Below are 20,805 nucleotides of genomic sequence, written 5' to 3' on the forward strand. Positions count from 1 at the left end.
CCCGCGGGAACCCGCCGGGGTCGCAGGCGCGGGCCTGAGAGCGCGCGCTCAGGCAAAAGCTTTGAGTGAGAAGAAAGAGGAAACAGGAGGCTTTAGCTTGCGGCGCAGAGCGGAAGGGAGCAGAGCACTGAAGGAAATGGGGCTCCACGTAACAAAGCTCAGGGTCGAGCCTCCCCGGGCGCGGTCCGTGCGGGCGACCCTGCGGCGTGCGTGCTGCGGCGGGCCGTGTTGATCCCCGAGCCGCGGAGGGCCGGACCGTTATTTCGGTTCTGCTTCTGTGCGGGGAATCCCGGCGCGTCCGTGCCTTCCAAGGGCGGCGGTCTGGCTCGGTGGGCTGTCGGAAGCCAAGGCGACGGCGGGTTTAGGGCAATGACAAGACTTCTAGGTGCTGCCCCAGGGCTTCTGGGACAGAATGTTGTAAAATCGGGCCGTTCAATGTCCCCGCAAATCTTGAAACTATCTCAGATACTCCTATGTTGGTGTCCTCAGTCCTGGAGGAGGTGAGTGTAGGGCTGGTAAACCAGTTTTTAGACGACTGCCTCCTACGTGCAGAACTGAGCAGGGATCTGACTCCAGCTTTTAGGTGGTGAGGGAGACACATACAAAGTGAAGGCAGAAATGCTAAGCTTTATTCCCCTTCAGTTACCGACTGGGCATCTCCAGCCCCAAGTGAAGATTCACTGCTCAAAAGCAGCATTTCAGTCCCTGTGATCTGTGCACAGTATAGCCCCGTTTCTCCTGTTACTTTTCACCCTTACCAAGCATTGACCCATAAACATGTGAATCAGGCTACCGGGGTTCTGGGTGACTGTGCACCTTAATTAATAGCGTGGGTGTCTTTAGAAAGGTGAGTGAATCTAATTTCCTTATCAGAAAAGGTTTATTGCCACTTTAAATGGGATAAAATGTAAAACACTGTGTTACACACCTGTAGCAGTGGTGGCAAACCTGTGGCACGAATGCCGCACCAGGCTGTTTGTATCATTGAAAGCGCTAGAAGTTCTGCCACCACTGGCCTGCAGAATCAGTATGCGGATATAGACAGTGCTGACGCTGAACTCACAGGTCTGCTCACTCGGAGTGTGAGTTTTGAGCTGTATCAGTTAGGGTTTTGCTTGAAACAAGTGACCATGCACATTGGGTCACTTGAGAGTTTCATACAGGGATTGTTTTCAAGGACAGAGACAACAGTCTAGAAAGTCCAGTAAGACTTAAGCCTGCAGGATCAAGGAAGAGAGCTGACTGGAAGGAGTTGCTGCTTTCCTAGAGGGGTACAAACAACCTATGGTCATGATGCAGACAGTCAGAAGGTCATAAATACTTCCATGTCGCTGCACTCTTGTTCTGCAATAACCTGCCAGTACCTGGCTTTGCTGAGTGGAGACGCTGTCACTGGCTACTGTGGGTCCTTGCTTTACTGATAGTAGAAATTAAAGTGCAAGTATGAATTTACAGACAAAAGCGTTCATTGAATGGTAACAGGAGATAAGGAAAGGACTCCAGTTAGAGGAGTAGCTGGAAAGGGCGCACTCTAATGGAGAGGATCACACAGACCCACCCACAAATGCGGGATGTGTGTGATGTGTGAAGAGACAGAGTTCCTGTCTGGCACAGGAGGGAAAAGCAGCTGAGGGGGCCTGGGCTGAGCCATTGACACCACTTTCCTCTGAGGAGTTCTGTTCCCAGCAGCTCCATAAAGAGATAAGTGCAGTGCAGTGCAGGCCCACTGTCAGGGGTGCCCCGACCTGAAGTAGATAGAAAAAGCACTTCGTAGTCGTGAGAGGAAGGTGGCCCCACACAAAGTATAGTGGTGTCCAGTGTCTGGATGAAGGAGGTGGCTTAATTCCAAGATGGATGACATGCTGTCTCCAGAATCAAAGCAGATATTAATTTCTGTGCCCCAAGTACAGTTGAGGGCTTTATAGATAGACAACATCCTTGGTTTGATGCAGGGCAGAATTTGTCCACTTATCTCAGAGATGACATTGCAGGAGTGCTCCTCCTGCTTGATCGTATGTCTTCCCTGGGAAGGAGGGGACGTTTTCCTCTACTGTGACCATCATTTCTGCAGAATGCACAATGTCTGGGCTGGCCTTTAGTATCTAGGGTCCCCACAACTTCCCTGCTGGAGGCTGAGTGATTCACTGAAGTAGCAGGACCTTTTCAGAAGGGTCCTGTCATCCCCTGTGTTCGGACTGACCTTAATGGACAAAGGCCAAATATTATTCATCCTCTTGGTCCTTTTATCTTAGCTTTAGTTTTTGAGTAACTTTTTTTTTTGGTACCAGGAATTGAACTCAGGACCTCACTCTTGCCAGGCAGGCGCTGTACCACTGAGCTATATCCCTGGCCCTCAGCTTTGGTCTCTATGTCTTGGTTGTTGAACACCCCGAAGGTCACTTATTCCAGTCTTGAAATGGTAGCAATGGGTCTAATATTAACTGTGGTGGTTTCCTCTAGACACAGGGACTCGGTGTTATATCCTATCAGTCTGGTAGAGGATGGCTCATCATCTTAAAATATTGTTTAGGTTGTCTGCTAGAAGTCGTGCTCCTGAACAATGAAACGGATAATAGTTATAAAGTTGTATAAGGAAAAGTGAGGTAAAGATAATAAGAACAAAACAAATCTGCTAAATGTACTAAGAAATACAGTAAATCTAGTCTTGTCAGAATTAGAGTCCTTTGAAGTAGAATGTACTTGTTTATAGATGTGATGTCTAGATAAATAATATTTACACCTGTAGTTATTGGAGTGACACAGCCTGCAATGCAGTTTTTAATTATCATAGTAGAATTAGAAACACATAAACACAGAACTAAATTTAATTATCATAATACAATTAGAAACAAACACAGAACTAAAAAAAATATTTTATTATAAAAAATTTAAATTTGCAAGACACCAGTATGGTAATGTGTTTTTCTAAACTTTGTATTTCAGAAGGCTTATGCATTTGGGAAATGTAATTGCATTTAACATACAAACAAGTCAGTATTACTGCTGAGTAGAAGTCCTGTGCATATGAATCTAACCATTTACTCTTGAGGCTCAATTTAGAACCTGTGCCTTACGACTTTAATCCTATGATTTTGTAGGGAACAGGCCTTCACAGTTGAACAGCACTGACCAGGGGTGGCTTAGAGCGATTGCTCCCACAGACACACAATGTCAGCTACTGCTAATTGCAGTTCATTTAGCTTTCTGTGATTCTTAATTAATTCCTGAGGTCCATCTCCTTTTTGGATAAGCCAACTAAAAGCAAAATGGGAAAGGGTTAAGGTGAGATGGACTCCAGTGTCATAGGTCTGACTTCACTCCTGACCCTTGGCTTTATTTAATAGGTACAGTTTGGAGGGGACAGGAGAGCTCTGTGTGTCTTTCCAATTTTAGTAGCCAGTGTACTTCCCATTTGAATCAGTGCTTTCCTCGAGTATTTTTGCAAGATTTGTGTAAGTGTAAAATTATTTCAAAATAACAAGTTTTGGAAAAAATGATGCCTGGGAAAGGAAACAATATTCTTTGTTCTTGTTGACAGAACTAATAGAGTGAAAATGAGCATCCTTCCAAAACTGTTACACAGATTTAATGCAACCCTGATCAAATACCCAATAGCATACCTCACAGAATGAGAGAAAACAATCCTCGAATTCATTTGGAACCAGAAAAGACCTACGATAGCAAAAGCAGTTCTGGGCAACAAAGGCAAGGTGGAGGTTATCACAATTTCTGACTTGAAATTATACTGCAAAGCTACTGTGATGAAAACAGAATAGTACTGGCAAAAAGAGACCTGAGGATCAGTGGAACAGATTAGAAGATGCGGAAACAATTCCAGACACACTTAGCCGCTTTATCTTTGCCAAAGATAAACATCTTCACTGGAAGAAAGATAGCCTCTATTAGGTGGTGCTGGGAAAACTGGTTTTCTACATGCCAGAGATTAAACCTAGACTCATAGCTCTCACCATGCACTAAACTAAAGTTGAAATGGATAAAAGATCAAAATATTAAAACAGAAACACTTAATCTGCTGGAAGATAGAATAAGTAAAACTCTTGAAGACATAGGTGGAGGCATAGACTTTGTGAACAAAACTCAGATCACCCAGGAAATATCACAAAGACTGAACAGCTGGAATCTCATTGTATGAAAAAGTTTTTGCACAGGAGAAGAAACCAACAGAGTGAAGAGAAAGCCCACAGAATGGGAACAATTTTACTAGCTATTTCTCAAATGACTATTATCTAAAATATATAAAGAACTAAAAAAATAGGACCCCCCAGGTTTAAAGACCCAATCCAAAAATGGGCATCTGAAATGAATAGATACCTCTCATGTGAAGATGTACAACAACAAATAAATATATGAAAATGTTCACCATCACTGATCATTTGAGAAATGCAAATTACAACAACACTGAGATTCCATCTCACTCTATAAAGAATGGCTGTCATCAAGACTTGATCAACAAATGCTGGTTGAGGCTGTGAGAGAAAAGGCACCCTTCTCCACTGCTGGTGGAAGTGTAAATTGGTGCAACCAATAGGAAAATCAGCATGGAGAGTCCTTAAAAAACAAAAAGTGGAGGATCAATTTGACCCAGGTGTTCCCCTTCTTGGTATCTTCCTGAAAGAATTAAAAGCATCATACCACAGCAACATATGCACACCCATGTTGCCGGCAGCACAATTTGTAATAGCTAAATCTTGGAAACAGCCCGAGTGCCCATCAACGGATAAATGCATAAAGAAAATGTATTACACAATGAAGGACTACTCTGTGATAAAGAATGATACATTTGAGACATTTTTAGGAAAATGGATGCACCATGAGACCATCTTTTAAAATGAAATAAATCGGACACACATGTTGACAACAGCACTGCTTGATACTGTCAACTTCCAGAGGTCAGGATGTTATTGGATGATGTTTTGCAGTCAGGGCTCCTGAGAGCTAACTGTAGAGGATGCAGGGCTGCTGAGCTGGCCGGTGATGGTCCAAGGACTCATATGTTTAAATAGTGCACTCTTTCCTGTCGCGGGAGAACCTGAAGGGTAAATAGCACCAAAGTGGACAGTAGATATTGGGAAGGAGGAAGAACCTGTTCAAACGGGAAGAGGAACAGGGAGGGGGAGTGCAAAGGCAAGGAAGGGAGGGGGAAAAAAGAGAGTGGAAGGGAAAAATGGAAACATAAGTTTTGCAAATAAGGAGGGGAAGAACGATTGAAGGGAGGGGAGGGGGAGGAGGAATGTACAGCTACAAGTTCCCTATGATGAATATGATCATTAAGTATATCAAAAGTGTGCCAATAAAATCAATTTTTAAAAAATTATCTCTGGAAATGCCAGAGAGAGTCTCTGGTGGTTCTCTGTGTCTGACTTGTAGAGTTAATAAAACAATCCACCTCTGATCCTTGTTTCTCCATAGCCTGAAACACAGCATCACCCATTGGACTGAAATTGCTAGTAATTTGCATCATCCATACTATTGTGAATAGAATCCCCTGAAATTAGGGCTGCTTTTCTTGTCTACAACATCCGTATCTGAACTCAGGCATACAGTTATTTCTGAGGAATCTGCCATTGCAGTGGGTCTTTATAGAAGGGTCCCCACATTCAAGGAAATTCAGTTAAATGGAAGGCATGGTTTTCCAAAAAGCCACTGGCTACAAAAAGAGCTTGGTCATTAACCTGGTGAGGACTCTGTTGGCTCATTTTCCAGAACTTTGAACTTTATGAGTTACCCAGTTGAGTGTTTGTCAAGACCTTTCTCCCAGTTCCAGGTGATGATATGTAGATGTTAGAAGATTAGCTCTTTCCAGAACACTGCTTTTGCAATTTTATTTGATAACCAGTAGGCATGACCATAGGGCTTGGCCAGCAGCTGTTTTGTAAAGTGAATCAAAGACTGGTATACAAAAGTCCTTTTCTGACATCTTTCTAGATTGGAGTTTACATGCCTTTTCTTATGACACTGGGCAGTTTGGTAAACTATATCAGGGATAAACCTTGTCCTTTCAAATTGACTTCAAATTGTCTACAGCCATACCACCCTGATCATACCTGATATCATCAAATTTACTTCAGATTGTCCCGCTTTGGGTTATAGTTTTTAGGAAAGAGTAGTCCATGGTCTTAGAAATTCTGCCAGAGAAAATAGGACTGGAGGAACCTAGAAGAATTTAGTTATAGTCTGGACTTCAGGTAGACAATTTTTAAAATACTCCAAAAGACAGGTGTATTATAGTTTTTCTTTAAAAAGACAGGTTTTCTTTATATATATATATATATTTACACACACACACTAACTAAATTTTACCAAAGATAATTAAGGAAAAACCAATTTATTTGTAAAATGCATTTAGTTTTATTGGATTTGGCTTAATTATTTAGAGAAATGCAGCAAGACAAGTAAATGCTATCCAGTAATCTCCAAGTTACAAGCTTATCCAGACTAGAAAGCAGGGAGACTTTAGTTTTCCACCTGCAGTACCATGTACCTAGAGATGCCAGGGCCTATTGTGAAGTGACAGTTCTTATTCATTCACAGTAAGGCTGGAAACACTTGAAGTTAGTATTCTGTGCATATTTTCCAATATACAAAAGTTTCCAATTGTGTCCTATTATAAAGAGAACAGATTCTTACTGAGCATATGCAAACAACCATATTTCCATAATAAAAATAAAGTTCTTATGACTACTTTTTGAATTTTTTCTTTTCCTTTTGTAAGTCGATCTATTTCAGCTATTTCTTTTTCTTTCTTCTCGGTAACGGGAATTGAACTCACGACCTTCTGCTAGCTGGGCTGGCGCTGTGCCGCTGAGCTAAATCCCCAGCCCGTTGGCTATTTGTTTCAGTGACAGAATAACCAAGCAGATGCTTTCCTCAGTTTCAGTAATATTTGTCACATTCTATACATACATTTCACAGAAAAATATCTCAAAGACTCACAGAACAGAAAGTAGCTTCATTATCTCAATATTTCAAAAAACAGATGCTAAGTTCAGAAATAGCAAAGGCATTTTTTTTTACATCTTTATGGAAGACAACTTAGAGAAATGTTAATTATTAATATTAGAAACTTGTTCTTTTTGATTGGTGTGTATTAGTAATGCAGAACTATGAAGTTCCTTGTGGTAGATCGGCACTGTACATGCATATACACTACGTTCTGGTTACTTTTATCCCAGCCTCTGCTTTTCCCTTCCCTCCCCCTCTCTCACTGGTCCTCTTTCCCCTCTCAAAAGTCTACCTGCTAAAGAAACTTGTTCCTCAGAGTAAGTATTCTTAATAATTCATGGAAGAGCTTGGCATATTTGTGAACACTCTAAAATATAAAACATTTAGTGTAGACTTGCATGGGCTAGGCATATACTCTACCACTGAGCTACACTGCAACCCTATAGATCTAGATTTTAAGTAAGAAACAAAAAAAAACCCTATATTTATCAGGTTATATTTTATCATACTTTATCAGTTCTTTCACTTTTGTGTATTGTTTGATTTTCATTAGTAATTTCATGAACCCATGACTTTCTATATTAGAGTACTGGGAATTTTTAGTTAGTTATTTAGTCTATTAGTCTTAAAACTATCAAAATGAAAAAAAAAAAGCTATCAGAATGTTTGTTAGTCTTGTCCATGACCCTGATTTCAAATATTGTTAGAGGATAATCAAAAATGTGAATGATAATAGACTTGGCTAAGGCTGCGATGAGAATTCTGCAATTGATAAGGCATTTCCATTTTTCATACTGCATAAGCTTTTGAAGATAGTCAACTCACAATGTTCTCAGAATTTTTATATATCTCACATAACCTATAGAGGATTCATATCAATTACACCTCCATAGGAATATAAGTTAAAGAATATTTAACATCATTTTATTATTTGACAATATTTTTTGTGCAATCCAGTATATCAAATAAGCCTAATTAGTTTACTATCTGTAGAAGATGAGAAATACATTCTTTGAGGATCTGCAGTGGCCTAACTGGAAACTCTCAAAGTCCAAAGGCTTCATAGAGAACTTTAATCCCAAAGAAACCTGCCAAAAATGTCAAAGGTTATGAAGCATTCACTTAAAATAAGATTACACATCACTGTGGGTTTATAATTCTCCTTTTAACCAGTGTTATAAACCAGATGTAACCAGAGTTATAAAATGATTAGAAGACATTAAAAGCAAATGGATGTTTTAAGAAACTTAGCTCTTTTAATTCTTATTTACCTAAGTAATCAAACACCTAATAAAGATATCAGAAATCATAAATTAGCTTCACAAAGAATTTGCATTTCCTAAACCAGTTAGCAAGAGGTAAAAATCTCCTGCCATGCCATTGCTTGTATTTATTCTAGACCTCTTTAGATAACTTTCCATCAGACCTAAAGAAACAGTACTTGAATGTATTTGGACAGAGGCAGAGTGTGTGTCCAAGTGATGATCGTATACTTTAGAAAGTAAACAAGAAAACGAGCACCTTGAGCAGGGCAAGGCAGGCCTCTTGGAAATGGTACAAACACTTGAAATTTGGTTCCACTAAACAATTCAAATACGTAGAGGCAAACTAAGAGTAAAGAACCGAGTCATCCTAGCCTTCAAATAAGTATTTGGTATCAGCCTCAATACCTCAATAGTCTCCTCGCCATGTCGGAGACTGGGGAGAAGGAAACAAGCTTTCAGGATATGACTAAAAAGTTAAGGGCGGGAATACCAGTGAAGGGAAAATGCAGTTCGCCAGATGGTTTTAAAAACACATTTCAGGGGGCTGGGGATTTAGCTCACCGGCAAAGCGCCTGCCTGGCAAGCGCAAGGTCGTGAGTTCGGTTCCCGGTACCAGAGAAAAACCAAAAAAAGACCAAAACAAACAAACAAACAAACAAACAAAAAACACATTTCAGAAATACTAAAACTTCTTACAGATTTTTACTAGGAGCTGATCAATATTTTAAGAAAGCTTGCTTTAACCATAATGACTTATATTCTGGTTTCACATGGGTGCTTTATTACTCAATTTTTAGAAAAACCTATAAGCTATTTTCCTTTAATTATAGCCAACTTGATCACATATACAGTTTCTTTCACAGGATTGTTCCTTTACAAACCTCTTATTGCCTCTGCAATCTACTTGAACATTTAGTTTTACTGCTGTTTGTTCCCCTTCTGGACCAATGTAACTATTCCACTTTAGGACAAAAGTTTCTTTCTCCCATGAAAATTACATTGAGTACTAAAACATTCTTAATATTCCTCACCAAAAAGTAGATCCTTAGAGCTATACTTTTTTTTTTGTATCTCTGTCCCCTACTTGTTTCCTTTCTGCCTTTTTAAAATGTCCTTCCTTAAATAGCATTTTGAAAAACTCAGTAAGAAAAATCTCCAAATTTAGAGAAAAATACTTTTTTTTCAAAGAACAAAATTTATCTCATAGTTTTTCTCATCTACAACACAACTCTCTTATATTTTCCTCATATAAGGTTAATATATTAATTAACTCTTAGTAAACTTACTTTCTAGTGAAGACCCAGTAATAAGTAATGCCAACACCTCATGAAAGCATATTTCATAACTTCTATATAATTTTTCCCATTAAAAATCTTTAAATGTGGAATAAAACTAACATATATACATATGTATCTTTTCTAAATAATTCAAGAAGCCAAAAGTACTTGAATTTATACTCACTAATTAGCATTTCACTGTTTTATTTAGGAATAACTCAAACATTTTATGTGTATCTATTACTTAATATAACTTTAAATTTTCAAAATTCATGAAAAGTTCATTTGTGGACATTTATGTTGTTTTTATTTCCCCAATTTTACTTTAAAAAATTTTATATAGATTACTTATAAAACTGAGATGTTAGACAACCGTGGTCATTGTTTTGAGTTATTTCCTTGTCAAAGAAAAAACCCTATAATTAAAGCACTGTTCTTGGTACTCATTTATCTGTAAGCCAATCTGAATATAATTCTTTAAGTTTTTTACCATTGGAAACAAAATACATCATGTACACATGTGTAACACATGTAAACACATATGCCCAAGGATTTTATAGTTTTTTAGTCATGAGACAAAAAAAAGAAAAGCAATATCAACTCACTTGTTCATATAAAGGCTGTGAATCCAAATTGTATTTCTCACAAAATGGGAAAAATTAAGGTCTGCTGTTTATATGTCTCAACATGAAGAATTTTATTTGTCTTGCTCCCTAATCTTTTAAACATCTCTGGACTAAATTTTTGGTTAAAGCAGTTCCCATGATAAGACAGGAACCACCGTAGTGGTGGGACAGAATGCTGGAATGATAAAATAAACCAGCAGCCTGGCGTAGCAGGTTCCACAAACCCATCATGCTACCACAAAAGCAGAATATTGGTTTGAAATGAGAAACTGTTACCAAGAAATCCTAAGAAAGCCCTCTAGCTTTGCCTGCTCTTCAGACCACTTAAGAATCACCAATTTTGGAAGTCACACAGCTGGGAGAGTCTGTTAGTTTCCCACTAGCTTTGTTATAGATAATACCTCTAAGGTGGGGTTTGATAACAGTTCCCTAGGTTACTTCCCAAGGACCTGAGGGCTGCTTTTGCTGAGAACATGGACCCTTCACTTGAACCTACAAAAATCTGATGAGCCAGGCATGGTGGTGCACACCTGTAATCCTAGCACTTGGGAGGCTGAGGCAGGAGGATCACCAGGAGTTCAAGGCCAGCCTCGGCTACATAGTGAGTTCAAAGCCAGTCTGAACTACGTAGTGAGATTCTGTCTCCAAAAAAAGGACTGAATATATATCTCAGTGTGAAGGCTCTGGATTCAATCCCAAATAAAAAAAAAAAAAAAAAAAAAGATTCAATCTGATGAGTAACTAAAATGGGATTAAAAAGTTGGCATCTCTGTCTTCATACTGTGTCTGTCCCCTTTGCTGCCTTAATCCTTGGGTCAGATTCTACTCAGTTCTGCACTTAGACACGTTGATCTCATAGAAGTGTTTCTTTCAAGAAGTCGAGTGGTACCTGAGTTTGTGAATGGTTTTGTTTGCAAACGATTTGGTCCACAAACAAGTGTTTGGCAAAATTTTGCTTTTGTTTGCAAACTCTGCACCAGGTGACAAGCGGCCTCGGCCATCTTTCCCACACAAACACAAACATGGGTATCTTTTCCAAAGTCATAGAACAAAGTAAGTGCAGGAACCCAGGCATCGCTGTGTGCGGTAACTTGGGCTGTTGCCTGTTGCAGTGTGTTTTCTTTTCTCCCCTCCCCTCCTTTTTTCTGCCCCTGCTCTTGTCCTTCCTCAGAAGTCACAAAAGGGCGAGCACCTGAAGTGCTTTGGCTGTATCGTGTGGCCCAGACCCACAAGGCCAGCACGGTTTGGTGGGACAACGGGGTCAGAGATTTGGCTTTTCTTCCTGTCACTCTTCCTTGCCGCCTTGCCTCTCCCGGGAGGCAATCACATGTATCACATGTATCACATGTACAATCACATGTATCTTGTGATTTTCCCAGAGTGAACAAAGATAATCAAAAGTCTTCTCTGCTAGTCAGGCTGCTCAGTGGGGCCTTCCAGTATTAATTTATGTGCTGACACAAAAGTAAAGGCAGCTTGTGTTGCCTTTGACTCTGTGGAGAGTTACATAGATGCCACCAGGATGTTACAATAGCTTACGACAGGAAAGACAACAGAGGGCAGCAAATAAAAACGAGGACCAGGACTGACTTCCTCGCAGAGAATGTCCAAAAATTCATATTCACATTGATCATGTCAGTGAGAAAGTTGTCCCAGAAGAACACGACTGTATAGGAGGATGGCTTCACTAGCATGTTTAGATAAAAGACATGTTTCTTGTATAATTCTGTGAATCACCAGATCTAGAAAGAAGAAACATTCCCAGGGAAAATGTTGATTTGAACAAAACTAAGAGTCCAGAAGACTTTACTATCAGTGTTGCTCCTAAGTGTTTGACTGTCGGCTGCTGATGTGGAAGGGTGGGGGAGACAGTAGCCGCCCTTGGCTCTGGGGATCTCAGCCTGAGCTTGAGAGGTGGCTGTCTCTGTCCGTGCAGTGTGGGACACTGTCTCTCACAGATGACTGTACATCACATCCTGTTGCTTCCTGAATTTAGCAACAAGTGTAAATAAAGCCTTGTGGATTGAACATTGGGCAAAATGGAATTTATGCAGAAACCAACATGCATTTGATTTGGAACAAACACGTTTTTCAGCATTAGTGCAAGAGCTACTGAAAAGGTCAAAGCTAAATGGAGTTTACTGCCCATTACATGTCCCGTGAACTAATGTCACCTCCTGGCAACTGTTAGGACTGTACTTTGCTATTATTTTATAATTCAGGTGTCTGCATTTTAAACATTACTTTGCAGCATGTTTCATTATGTTTGCTATTTTCAGCGTTTGACAACTTGACAGCTCCAAACTCTCACCGCTAAAGTGTTCAGCGCCTTGCTTTGTAATAGCACCTCTGCTTCGTGTCTGCGAGTCGGTGGAGGAGTGCATTCAAGAGTCAAGATACTCAAAGAAAAGGCAAGAGTGTTACAGGATAGAAGCCCTGTTCAGTGTATGTTTTTATCATGTAGCGTTATTAGCTGATTTTATTTCCTATTTGCACAAAACATTTTGTGTTTGTTGAGGTCACTTAACTCTGCATACCCTGCAGTCTACACAAAAGAATGAGGTAGGAAATGTCAAAATGAAGCCTAAGTTAAAATTGTGAGTCTGATTCACTGTCAGAACTTTAAATCGCTCAACTTTTGAAGGGTTAAGCTGTGCTATTAGTAATTCCCAACATCTGTGCTGTAAGTACTTAAAATATTAAGGTTTCTGCTTATCTTTTATCTCAAAATAATCAGCGTGAACATCTCCGTTGGACCACAGACAGTAAAGGTGATGGGAGCCTGCAGGCGTTCTAACTAGACTTACTAACATGTGCCTTGTGCCTATTTCTCTGTGGTTTAAGGGACACGTCTGATGTGGAAGTCAGGCGTGCACTGCCGTGGCAGCTTCCCACTGTGGTCTGCGCTCCCGGCTTCCCTCAGTCCTGCTGCGCAGCGAGTGTGGGTGAGGACATGGTGTCAGCCCTGGTCCAGAGTTGCTGGCCTCCGGCTCTTGGGAGTGAGCTTCCAGGGTGCTGCAGAAGCATCTTGTATTCATCCCCTGTTGAGAAGTTCGCCATCCTCCAGCCAGCAAAACCCAGGTGTAATTCATCGGCGCTGAGTGGGTGCGCTCATTTTCCATCCTGCTGGTAGAGCTACACAGTGATCTGTGACACTTGACAACAAGCCTGTGCTTAGGAACCAAGCCAGTTTCAGCCAGGAAACTGCATTCCATGGAAGAAGAAGGTCTAAAAGCTTGATCTGCTCTAGTTTGTGTTACACTATAAACATGGTAGTCTGCAATCCTTTATGTTTCTGCTTACCACTTAGGGATTTTGTTTTCAAAATTATATCAGTGACCCAGATGAAACACACCAGTTAAATCATGATAAAAAAATAATTGAAGGAAATACTGTCCGACTGTATTACATTGCTTTTCCCAAATCAGACAGTAAGCCATCTCTTGCAGTACCCTTGGGCAGTTGTGTAGTGTGAGTCAGTTTCTATGTGCTGCCATGTCTGTGCACACAGAATTCATATGTACCTGTTCCCACAGAACACAGTTAGCCTAACTATGGATGGGGACATAGGTCAAGCTTGTTAAAAATGTTCTTAGGACAATCTAATTTCTCTTCCCTGCAAAGTGAAATTTAAATCAACACCATGTCTTTGTTAAATAATTTTTAACAGTGCTAGTTCAGAGCTTATTTCTGACAAGATCAAAATAAATGTAAGCTGTGATACTTCCAATATCATGGGGTTGCTCCAGTTTTAAATTTTAAGTAGTATCTATCATTGGAATTACATGGATTATAACTGATTTTAACAAAGAAAGGTGGCTGTGTGAGGTCACTTGAACAGTGTTTCCTAGTCTGTGCTCATATGGATCTCACAAAAGGTTTATACAATATTGTAGTGGAAAAAATTTTTGTACCAAAATGAAGTTTGCCTTTCATGTATTGATTTTTACTTGAATGACCATTTTCTAGAATTAAAATCTCTCTGCTTACCTGTAATCTTTTTACACAATATCATTTAAGCTTTTATTCTTGTTGGTTTACAGCTTAATTATCATTTTAACTTTTCTTTGTAAGATTTCCATCAATGTGCATGCTTATTTTCAGAAAAGGGTGTATTTGCAGCAAAGCCAAACCAAAAAAAGAATATTTCACTGTCAAAAAAAATTGCGGGGTGGGGGATTTGGCTGTTCTAGGGTGAGTTGAACACAACTACCCACTGTTCTGAGTCCAGCACCTAAGAAAACTAAACTACCAAAAACTTTTGAACTATGCTCCGGCCAGTGGAAACTGCCCAACTTTTGCTTACCCCGACAAGTCAGTAAAAACCTGCTGGTCTCTTTCTTCTGTGACTGTAGCTTGGTTACTCTCCCGACCAATCGTTGGCTCCCTTCTGCTGGAGCCCAGTTATTTCCCTCCCTGTGCAGCTCGGCCTGGGCAAGAGTGTGCGTGCTCACAGTGTTTGTCAGTCTCATTTGTACCGTCTGTGGGACAAAAGACTCCACGGCCCAGCATTCACAGCAGTGTGGTTCTCTAAAAAGTCTCTCTCTCTCTCTTTTTTTTTCAGCTTTTTTTTTCTATTTCAAATGAGTTTAGTGGTTAACTCTTAGAAGTTTATATTTTAGCTTGAACTGGACAAACCTACAAGTAACCTTGAATAGAGTAACAAAATTATGTTTGTTTGCTAGTCTCGTCTGCTTGTATAAGTAACATATTAGGAAGCATTTTTAGAAAAAAAAATTAGTTTTCAGTGCTGGATATGGAACCCAGGGCCCCATGCATGTGAGGCAAATGGTTTACCACGGAGCTGCACTTCCCAGCCCTATAGTTTCTGGAAGATTCTTTGCAGGTTTTTTTCTTTGATTTTTCATTACTGATGTAGCAGACTAAGCAATTTTTTAGTGCCAGACAGAGACCAATAGCCAACTGCTTTTCAATTATGAATTCAATCAGGAAACCACAGGTTTAAAAATTTGTTTTCTCACCTATCACTGGGTTTATGGATGAGACTGACAAGAGGTGGCAGATGAATAAGTGAAAATCAAACACATTTATTTACCATGAGTTTTATATGAAATGAGAGTCTTCAGAAATAAGACCCAAAGAAAGAAAGACACTTGTGCATTTTTTTGGTTTGGAGTAGTAGAGGGTAGATGGGTATGTGGAATTAGCCTGGACTAAGGAGCTATGATCTGGTAGTACTAAACTAGCAAGACCACTTTCAAAGATTCTCCATGGAATCTGTGTGTCTTCAAGGATAAAGAAGTCCCCAAGGAAAGGTTAATATTAATTTAGAAGCAAAAATTAATCATTAATACAATGTTTTTGGCTAAAAAAAAAGTCTGCACTTTGGGAAGCACCTTTCCTCAAGCAACACTGGCTATTACTTTTGTCTGTTTCTAAAGATTTGTTATAATTGAATATTTGCCATTTTTTTTCTGTGCTGATGATTGAACCTGGGGCTTCACCCATGCTAGGTAAGCACTTTACCACTGAGCTACATCTCTACTTAAATATTTGCTTTTTGAAGAAGAGGAAACTTTTTAAAATGGCCTAGCATACAGCCAGTCAGTAGTTATAACAAAAATGGCTTCAAATCCATGAAAAGTAACTGAGGTAACCACTATCATCACAAGCCACACGTTAGAGGTGTCAGTGACAACAAAGTTAGTGGGTTACTTAACGTCGGCCTGACCTGAGAGACCCGTCTCCCCTTGTAAACAATGAGAAATAATAGGCTGCCTGTGATAAACAAGAAGTGAGGGCAATGAAGGAATTTAACCCCGGGCCTGCAGGCACTCTTGTAATGCACGGTGCAAGGGGCAGAGACCACCAGGATTGCGTGACGGCAACATGGCATAGGATATTGTGCCTGAGTACAGGCAGACAGAAGACAAAAAGACTGTCTGTAGGGAACAAAGAGAAGTGCACCCCATTTATAGGGATGGAAAGAAAGCAGGGGACATTAGGCGGGAAGATTTTAATAAACATCCGTGATCAAAGTCCCAACCCCAACCCTAAAATGGTATAAATACTCAGATTCTCCTTTAGATATTTACTGGTATCACTCCAATGTCAGCCTGCCTGTATGTAGGAGGAATAGACTCTAATCTTTCCTACAGCCTGTGTCTCCGGGTGTTGCCTCATGCCATTACCAATCATGTGATAATGGCTCAAGCCAGGTACAATGGTGTGTGTCTGTAGCACCAATTACTTGGGAGGCTGAGACAGAAGGAGCACTTGAGCCTGTGAGTTTGAGACCACTATGGGCAAAATAGCAAGACCCTCTCTCAATAAACAAAAATTTATCTAGCTTAGCTGTGTGACCTCCAAAATTAGTAATTTTTAAAGCCAACTAAAAGCAAATAACTGTAGGATAGCACAGGAGCTCAGATACAGAGAAGTAAAAAGTACAAAGGATTGATTACAATGAGACTAGACCAGCTGTGTTTTATGGCTACTATCAAAATTGGTGTTCCATCCTGCCATCAATTGTAGGAGACAAGTCTTACTCTTTGGATGGTTACATCACTGAGAATGGCTCTCAAGTGCTTGAAAGATGTTTTACGCTGCAAAAGCCACATATTTACAATCAGTGCTTGGTAAGTGGTTGGTAGATGGTTGTAGCCCATGAAGCATGGGCCAGGTTTTATTGTTGTCCATTACTATGGGTGTTGACAGATATAAAGGGACATGTTGACCAGCACACTACCTTGCAGGAGAGAGACAGACAGACAGATAGACAGACAGACAGACTCTGGCCTCCCAAAACTTTTCATTTAGGAAAAAGCAGATTGAATAGACTTTAGTTCCAAATTCAGTTCTATTATTGTAAATAAAGATCTCAGATGAGAGGACGGAACAAGAGCTGTAGAGAACAGCTCATACAGAGTCAACTGAGAACTAAGGAAGCTCGGAGCGTGCTGTTGGGGGGATTTGAGTTCCTGAGGCCGAGTGGTAGTTCCGGGTCTCCCACTTTCCCCACTGCTGAAGAGCACTCCTGATAGGAGTCCCCCATGCCCATCGTCGCACTGCGGATGCGGTCCATAGGGACCGTTGCCTTGTTTATTTCACAGGTATTCAGATGAACATGAGTAGTGCTCACAGAGCTATTCCCACGGGACTGTCCAAGGAGCCCCCTCTGTACCTGGACTTGGTACAGATGAAGAGCTCTTGGGCCTGGCTGCGGCCTGGGCATGGTGCTGTAATGAACGGCAATTTGGCAGTCTTACATGAGGGGTGGGTGCGTTTGTCATGCAGGAGGCATGTGTGGCCAGGTGGACTGCTTTGCAAAGTGGGCTACAGTATTTCCCAGTTCACATGTTCTTTAGAACCCTCGTTCTCTCAAGAGGCGGGTCCTGTACTGTCCTTGAACTTGGTGGCCACTGTGACTGCCTTGACTAATAGAGTCTGGCAGGAGTGGTGCCATTTGGTTCCCAGGACCAGGTCCAAGCAAGGCCAGGTAATTATGCCTCGCTGTCTTGGAACATTCACTCTTGGGAGTCAGCCCCACATAGCCCGTGAAAAGGCCAGGTGGAGAGAAATTGAGAACCCCCCCACCCATAGCCCTTCCTGAGTTCCCAGGTAACAGCCAGCATAGCACCCATGCCCTGAAAGTAGATCCTCCACCCTCAAACTGCCCCAGCCAAAGCCACCAGAACAGAGGTGATCCATTCCTACCAACCTTGCAGAGTTCTGAGAAAAATAAATGGGTATGATTTCAAGCCACTATGCTTTGGGGTGTTTTCCTACACAGCAACAGGCAGTGGAAGCAAACTTTAAACCTAAGTTACCTGAAACAAGAACACAATTATTTGTTCATATTTCCATACTCTGAGCAAGGCTTTATAGGGATAACTCTTCTCTGCTCAGGGTGTTTGGGAGGCTATGTTGGGAAGACTCAAATGGCCGGGGCTAGAATCCTCTGGAGGTTTCTCACCCCATTACCTGACACCTGGGCTGAGATGAGCCATGGTCTCGCCTCAGCTTGGGAGTGCTGGGGGCGGGGGGTGAATCCAAGTTGAAGCCTAGCCCAGGCAATTTAGTGACTTAACAAGACCCTGTCTCTAAATTTAAAAAAATTTATAAAGGACTAGTTCAGTACAAACAATAAAAAAGGAGAACACAACCAAACCTTTAACAATGAGGATGCTTTTCTACTGTCTTGTGTAGTATATGCCTGAGTTTTCTACAACAGGAATGCATTGCAGTAGTAAAACACTACCTGGACAAATGAAACATATTCAATAAGATGACTTAAATACAGCATTAATGCCAAAGACTTGGAATTTAATGTTATTTAGGAGACCACTGATTTCCACACAGCTACTAAACACTAGAACCTAACCTTGAATCTACCACTTGAACAAGAGAAAATGTATTATAATTTTGGGGAAACTCTGTTCTGGGTACCTCCCAAGTGTCTGGAGAAAAAAGACAGGATTTGCTGCCATGCATCTACCTGGGCCTTAGCGTGAGCTCTGAACTCCCCACCCCAGATTACAGTTTTGTTCACCAATTTGTGCAGAGAAGCTGGGCACATAGGAAAGTAAGGCGGCTCAATGTAATGCCCAGTCCCAGGGTAAGAGATGATCTGGGGCTTCTCCTTCCCATGGGCCTGCAGTCGTTCAGAGGCTGTCTGGGCATACAAGTCACTCCTCCAGTTATGGTCATCCTGACCAACGATGAAGAGTATGGGCCCCTCAGCCCTCTCTATTGGAATCATACTGGGATTCTCATGCCCTCCCACAAGATCATTCCGTATGTCCACAATGTCCAGAAGGCCTGAGAAAGTGACCTGGCTTCTCCTCAGGTCATGGCCCAGTGGTGGGATGCTAGTCTGTTTGTAGTGTATGGTTCTGTTTCCACTGGTCCCAGATCCATTGATGGAAACTGTGGCTGAAACATTCTTCAGGAATGAGGCCATGGAGAGGCAAATATCAGCTCCGAGAGAAATGCCCAGAAGCCCAATGCCTGGGCCCTTTACCTGGAAGAAAGAGAAGAATCAGATAAAGAAAAATGTTTATCTGGGCTAGGGATGTGGCCCAGCAGTAGAGAGCCTAGCATGCACGAAGCGCTGGATTCCATCCCCAGCACCACACACAAATAAAAGTTTAAACTGCTTTTCTAAAATGCAATTACAGCCGGGTGTGGGGGTGCACACCTGTAATCCCAGCACTCGGGAGGCTGAGGCAGGAGGATTGCTGTGAATTCGAGGCCTATCTGGGCTACAGACTGAGAACTTGCCTCAAAAAACAAAATGCAATTAGAAATGGTGCTAGTTCCAATCTGTGAACTGCCTGACGGGCATTTCTTCCTAAGTATTGAATATCTGGTTAAACACTCAGAAACAAAGCATAAAGTCACTAGTAAATTTAGGAAGTGGTTATAAATACAGTGATCAGGTCAAAATGTGAAAATGTGCTCTGGTATCAGCACATTAAAGATGAAAACATAAGCATGCAAATTGAGATGGTCAATTTGTACTGCAGAGGAATTTTAATATTACAAAATGAACAATTAATTCTACACCATGAACTCATTTGACAGGAGAAATGAAAATAACAGGCACCCAAAGCCAAGGAAGCCTCCAAAAGAAACCTCTGTGATGAAAGCCCAGCAGCATCACTGCCCCTGGCACGGGTTACAATCCAGAGATGTTTCTAGAGAGACTGAACAGAGGACAGGAGAACCTGGGGGTGATGAAGCATGTAGTACATGGATTCTTCGAAGTAGTCCAGGTGTAAGTTGCTGTAATCCTTGGGGAGATCTTCAAAGTCATAAAAAGCTAAAGCCAATGTGGCAAAGCCATGGCCAGCCAGAAGGCTGGCTCGGTATTCCAACAGGCCGCCTCCAACACCGTAGATGTCAATGACCCCAGGGAAGGGTCCAGGCCCTGGAGACAGAAAGTGTACAGGGAAGGCGTTGCACAAGTTAGAGAACTGACTTTCCTCTTACCTTTACAATTTGTTTAGTTCCTGTAGAATCAAAGGAAAGCGGACAGATCCTCGGGTCACTAGTGCAGAGACACAAGCTCCTTGGGGGCGGGTTCCAAACCAGAGTGACCTTGGTTATTTGAGCCTCCATGGGATTCTAGGATAAGCTATCTAAAAGTTCTAAGAATCATCAGCTACTGTAAAGGACAGTGACAAAGTCTTTTGTTAATGAGAGCACTGTAGAAGGAGGAATTTGTGCTAATTCGGAGTGCTCTGTTGGAGGATTCGACATACAATTAAGAATGCAAAAAAAGCTAGACGTTGTACTGCATCAACCCTGGAATCCTTAGTGTACTATCAATGTCAGATGTCTACGGGGAGAGAAAGAAACACCGCGAGCTGGCATTCAGCGAGGACCACAGTGTAGTCTGAGACGGAGGAACAGAAAAGAACTGAGAGTACAGCGATAGGAGTGTAACACAAGGATTTTATCATTCAGAGGTATTACAGCGATCGGGTGAAGCAAAGCAAGCGAAGGAAGAGTTCGGAGCCTAACACACCAACATCCTTCAGCGAGCCTGGGCGGACACCGACTGTCAGTGGCAGGTCTCAGGACGGCTCCAGTGCCAAAGCCGGCTAGAGCAGCGCCAGGCCCATCACCCAGCTCGCAGCCTCCCGCCCGCGCAGCCAGCGCTCACCTGGCGGCAGGAAGAGGGCGCCCCGCACCCGGCCCGCCCGCACC

At 41.5% G+C, this 20,805-nt stretch overlaps 2 protein-coding genes across 3 annotated transcripts in view; both read right to left on the reverse strand.

Moving 5' to 3' along the window:
- LOC102015439 (acyl-coenzyme A thioesterase 1-like) overlaps positions 1 to 20,805 on the reverse strand; it is a gene marked incomplete in the record, with an annotated part of 118,908 nt that overhangs the window by 10,457 nt on the left and 87,646 nt on the right.
- LOC102015757 (acyl-coenzyme A thioesterase 4) lies at positions 18,390 to 20,755 on the reverse strand. Of its 2 annotated transcripts, none has more exons than XM_013507141.1 (2): positions 20,086 to 20,755; positions 18,390 to 19,114 (listed from the first exon to the last, which is right to left on the reverse strand). In XM_013507141.1, the coding sequence occupies exons 1-2, from the start codon at positions 20,212 to 20,214 to the stop codon at positions 18,509 to 18,511; spliced, it is 735 nt and encodes a 244-aa protein (XP_013362595.1). In that variant the 5' UTR covers positions 20,215 to 20,755; the 3' UTR covers positions 18,390 to 18,508. The 2 variants fall into 2 exon arrangements, with proteins under 2 accessions (XP_013362595.1, XP_013362596.1); XM_013507142.1 differs by having other exon boundaries at positions 19,821 to 20,296.

The sequence above is a fragment of the Chinchilla lanigera genome, unplaced genomic scaffold, assembly GCF_000276665.1.
Source record: "Chinchilla lanigera isolate Chin_1 unplaced genomic scaffold, ChiLan1.0 scaffold00122, whole genome shotgun sequence".
Classification (NCBI taxonomy): Eukaryota; Metazoa; Chordata; class Mammalia; order Rodentia; family Chinchillidae; genus Chinchilla; species Chinchilla lanigera.

Coding starts and splice junctions, on each gene's coding strand:
- LOC102015757 (XM_013507141.1), bottom strand. CDS start 20,214: ATGGAGGCTCAAATAACCAAGGTCACTCTGGTTTGGAACCCGCCCCCA. Junction 19,115..20,085: donor GAACTAAACAAATTGTAAAG/GTAAGAGGAAAG, acceptor TCTTTCTTCCAG/GTAAAGGGCCCAGGCATTGG.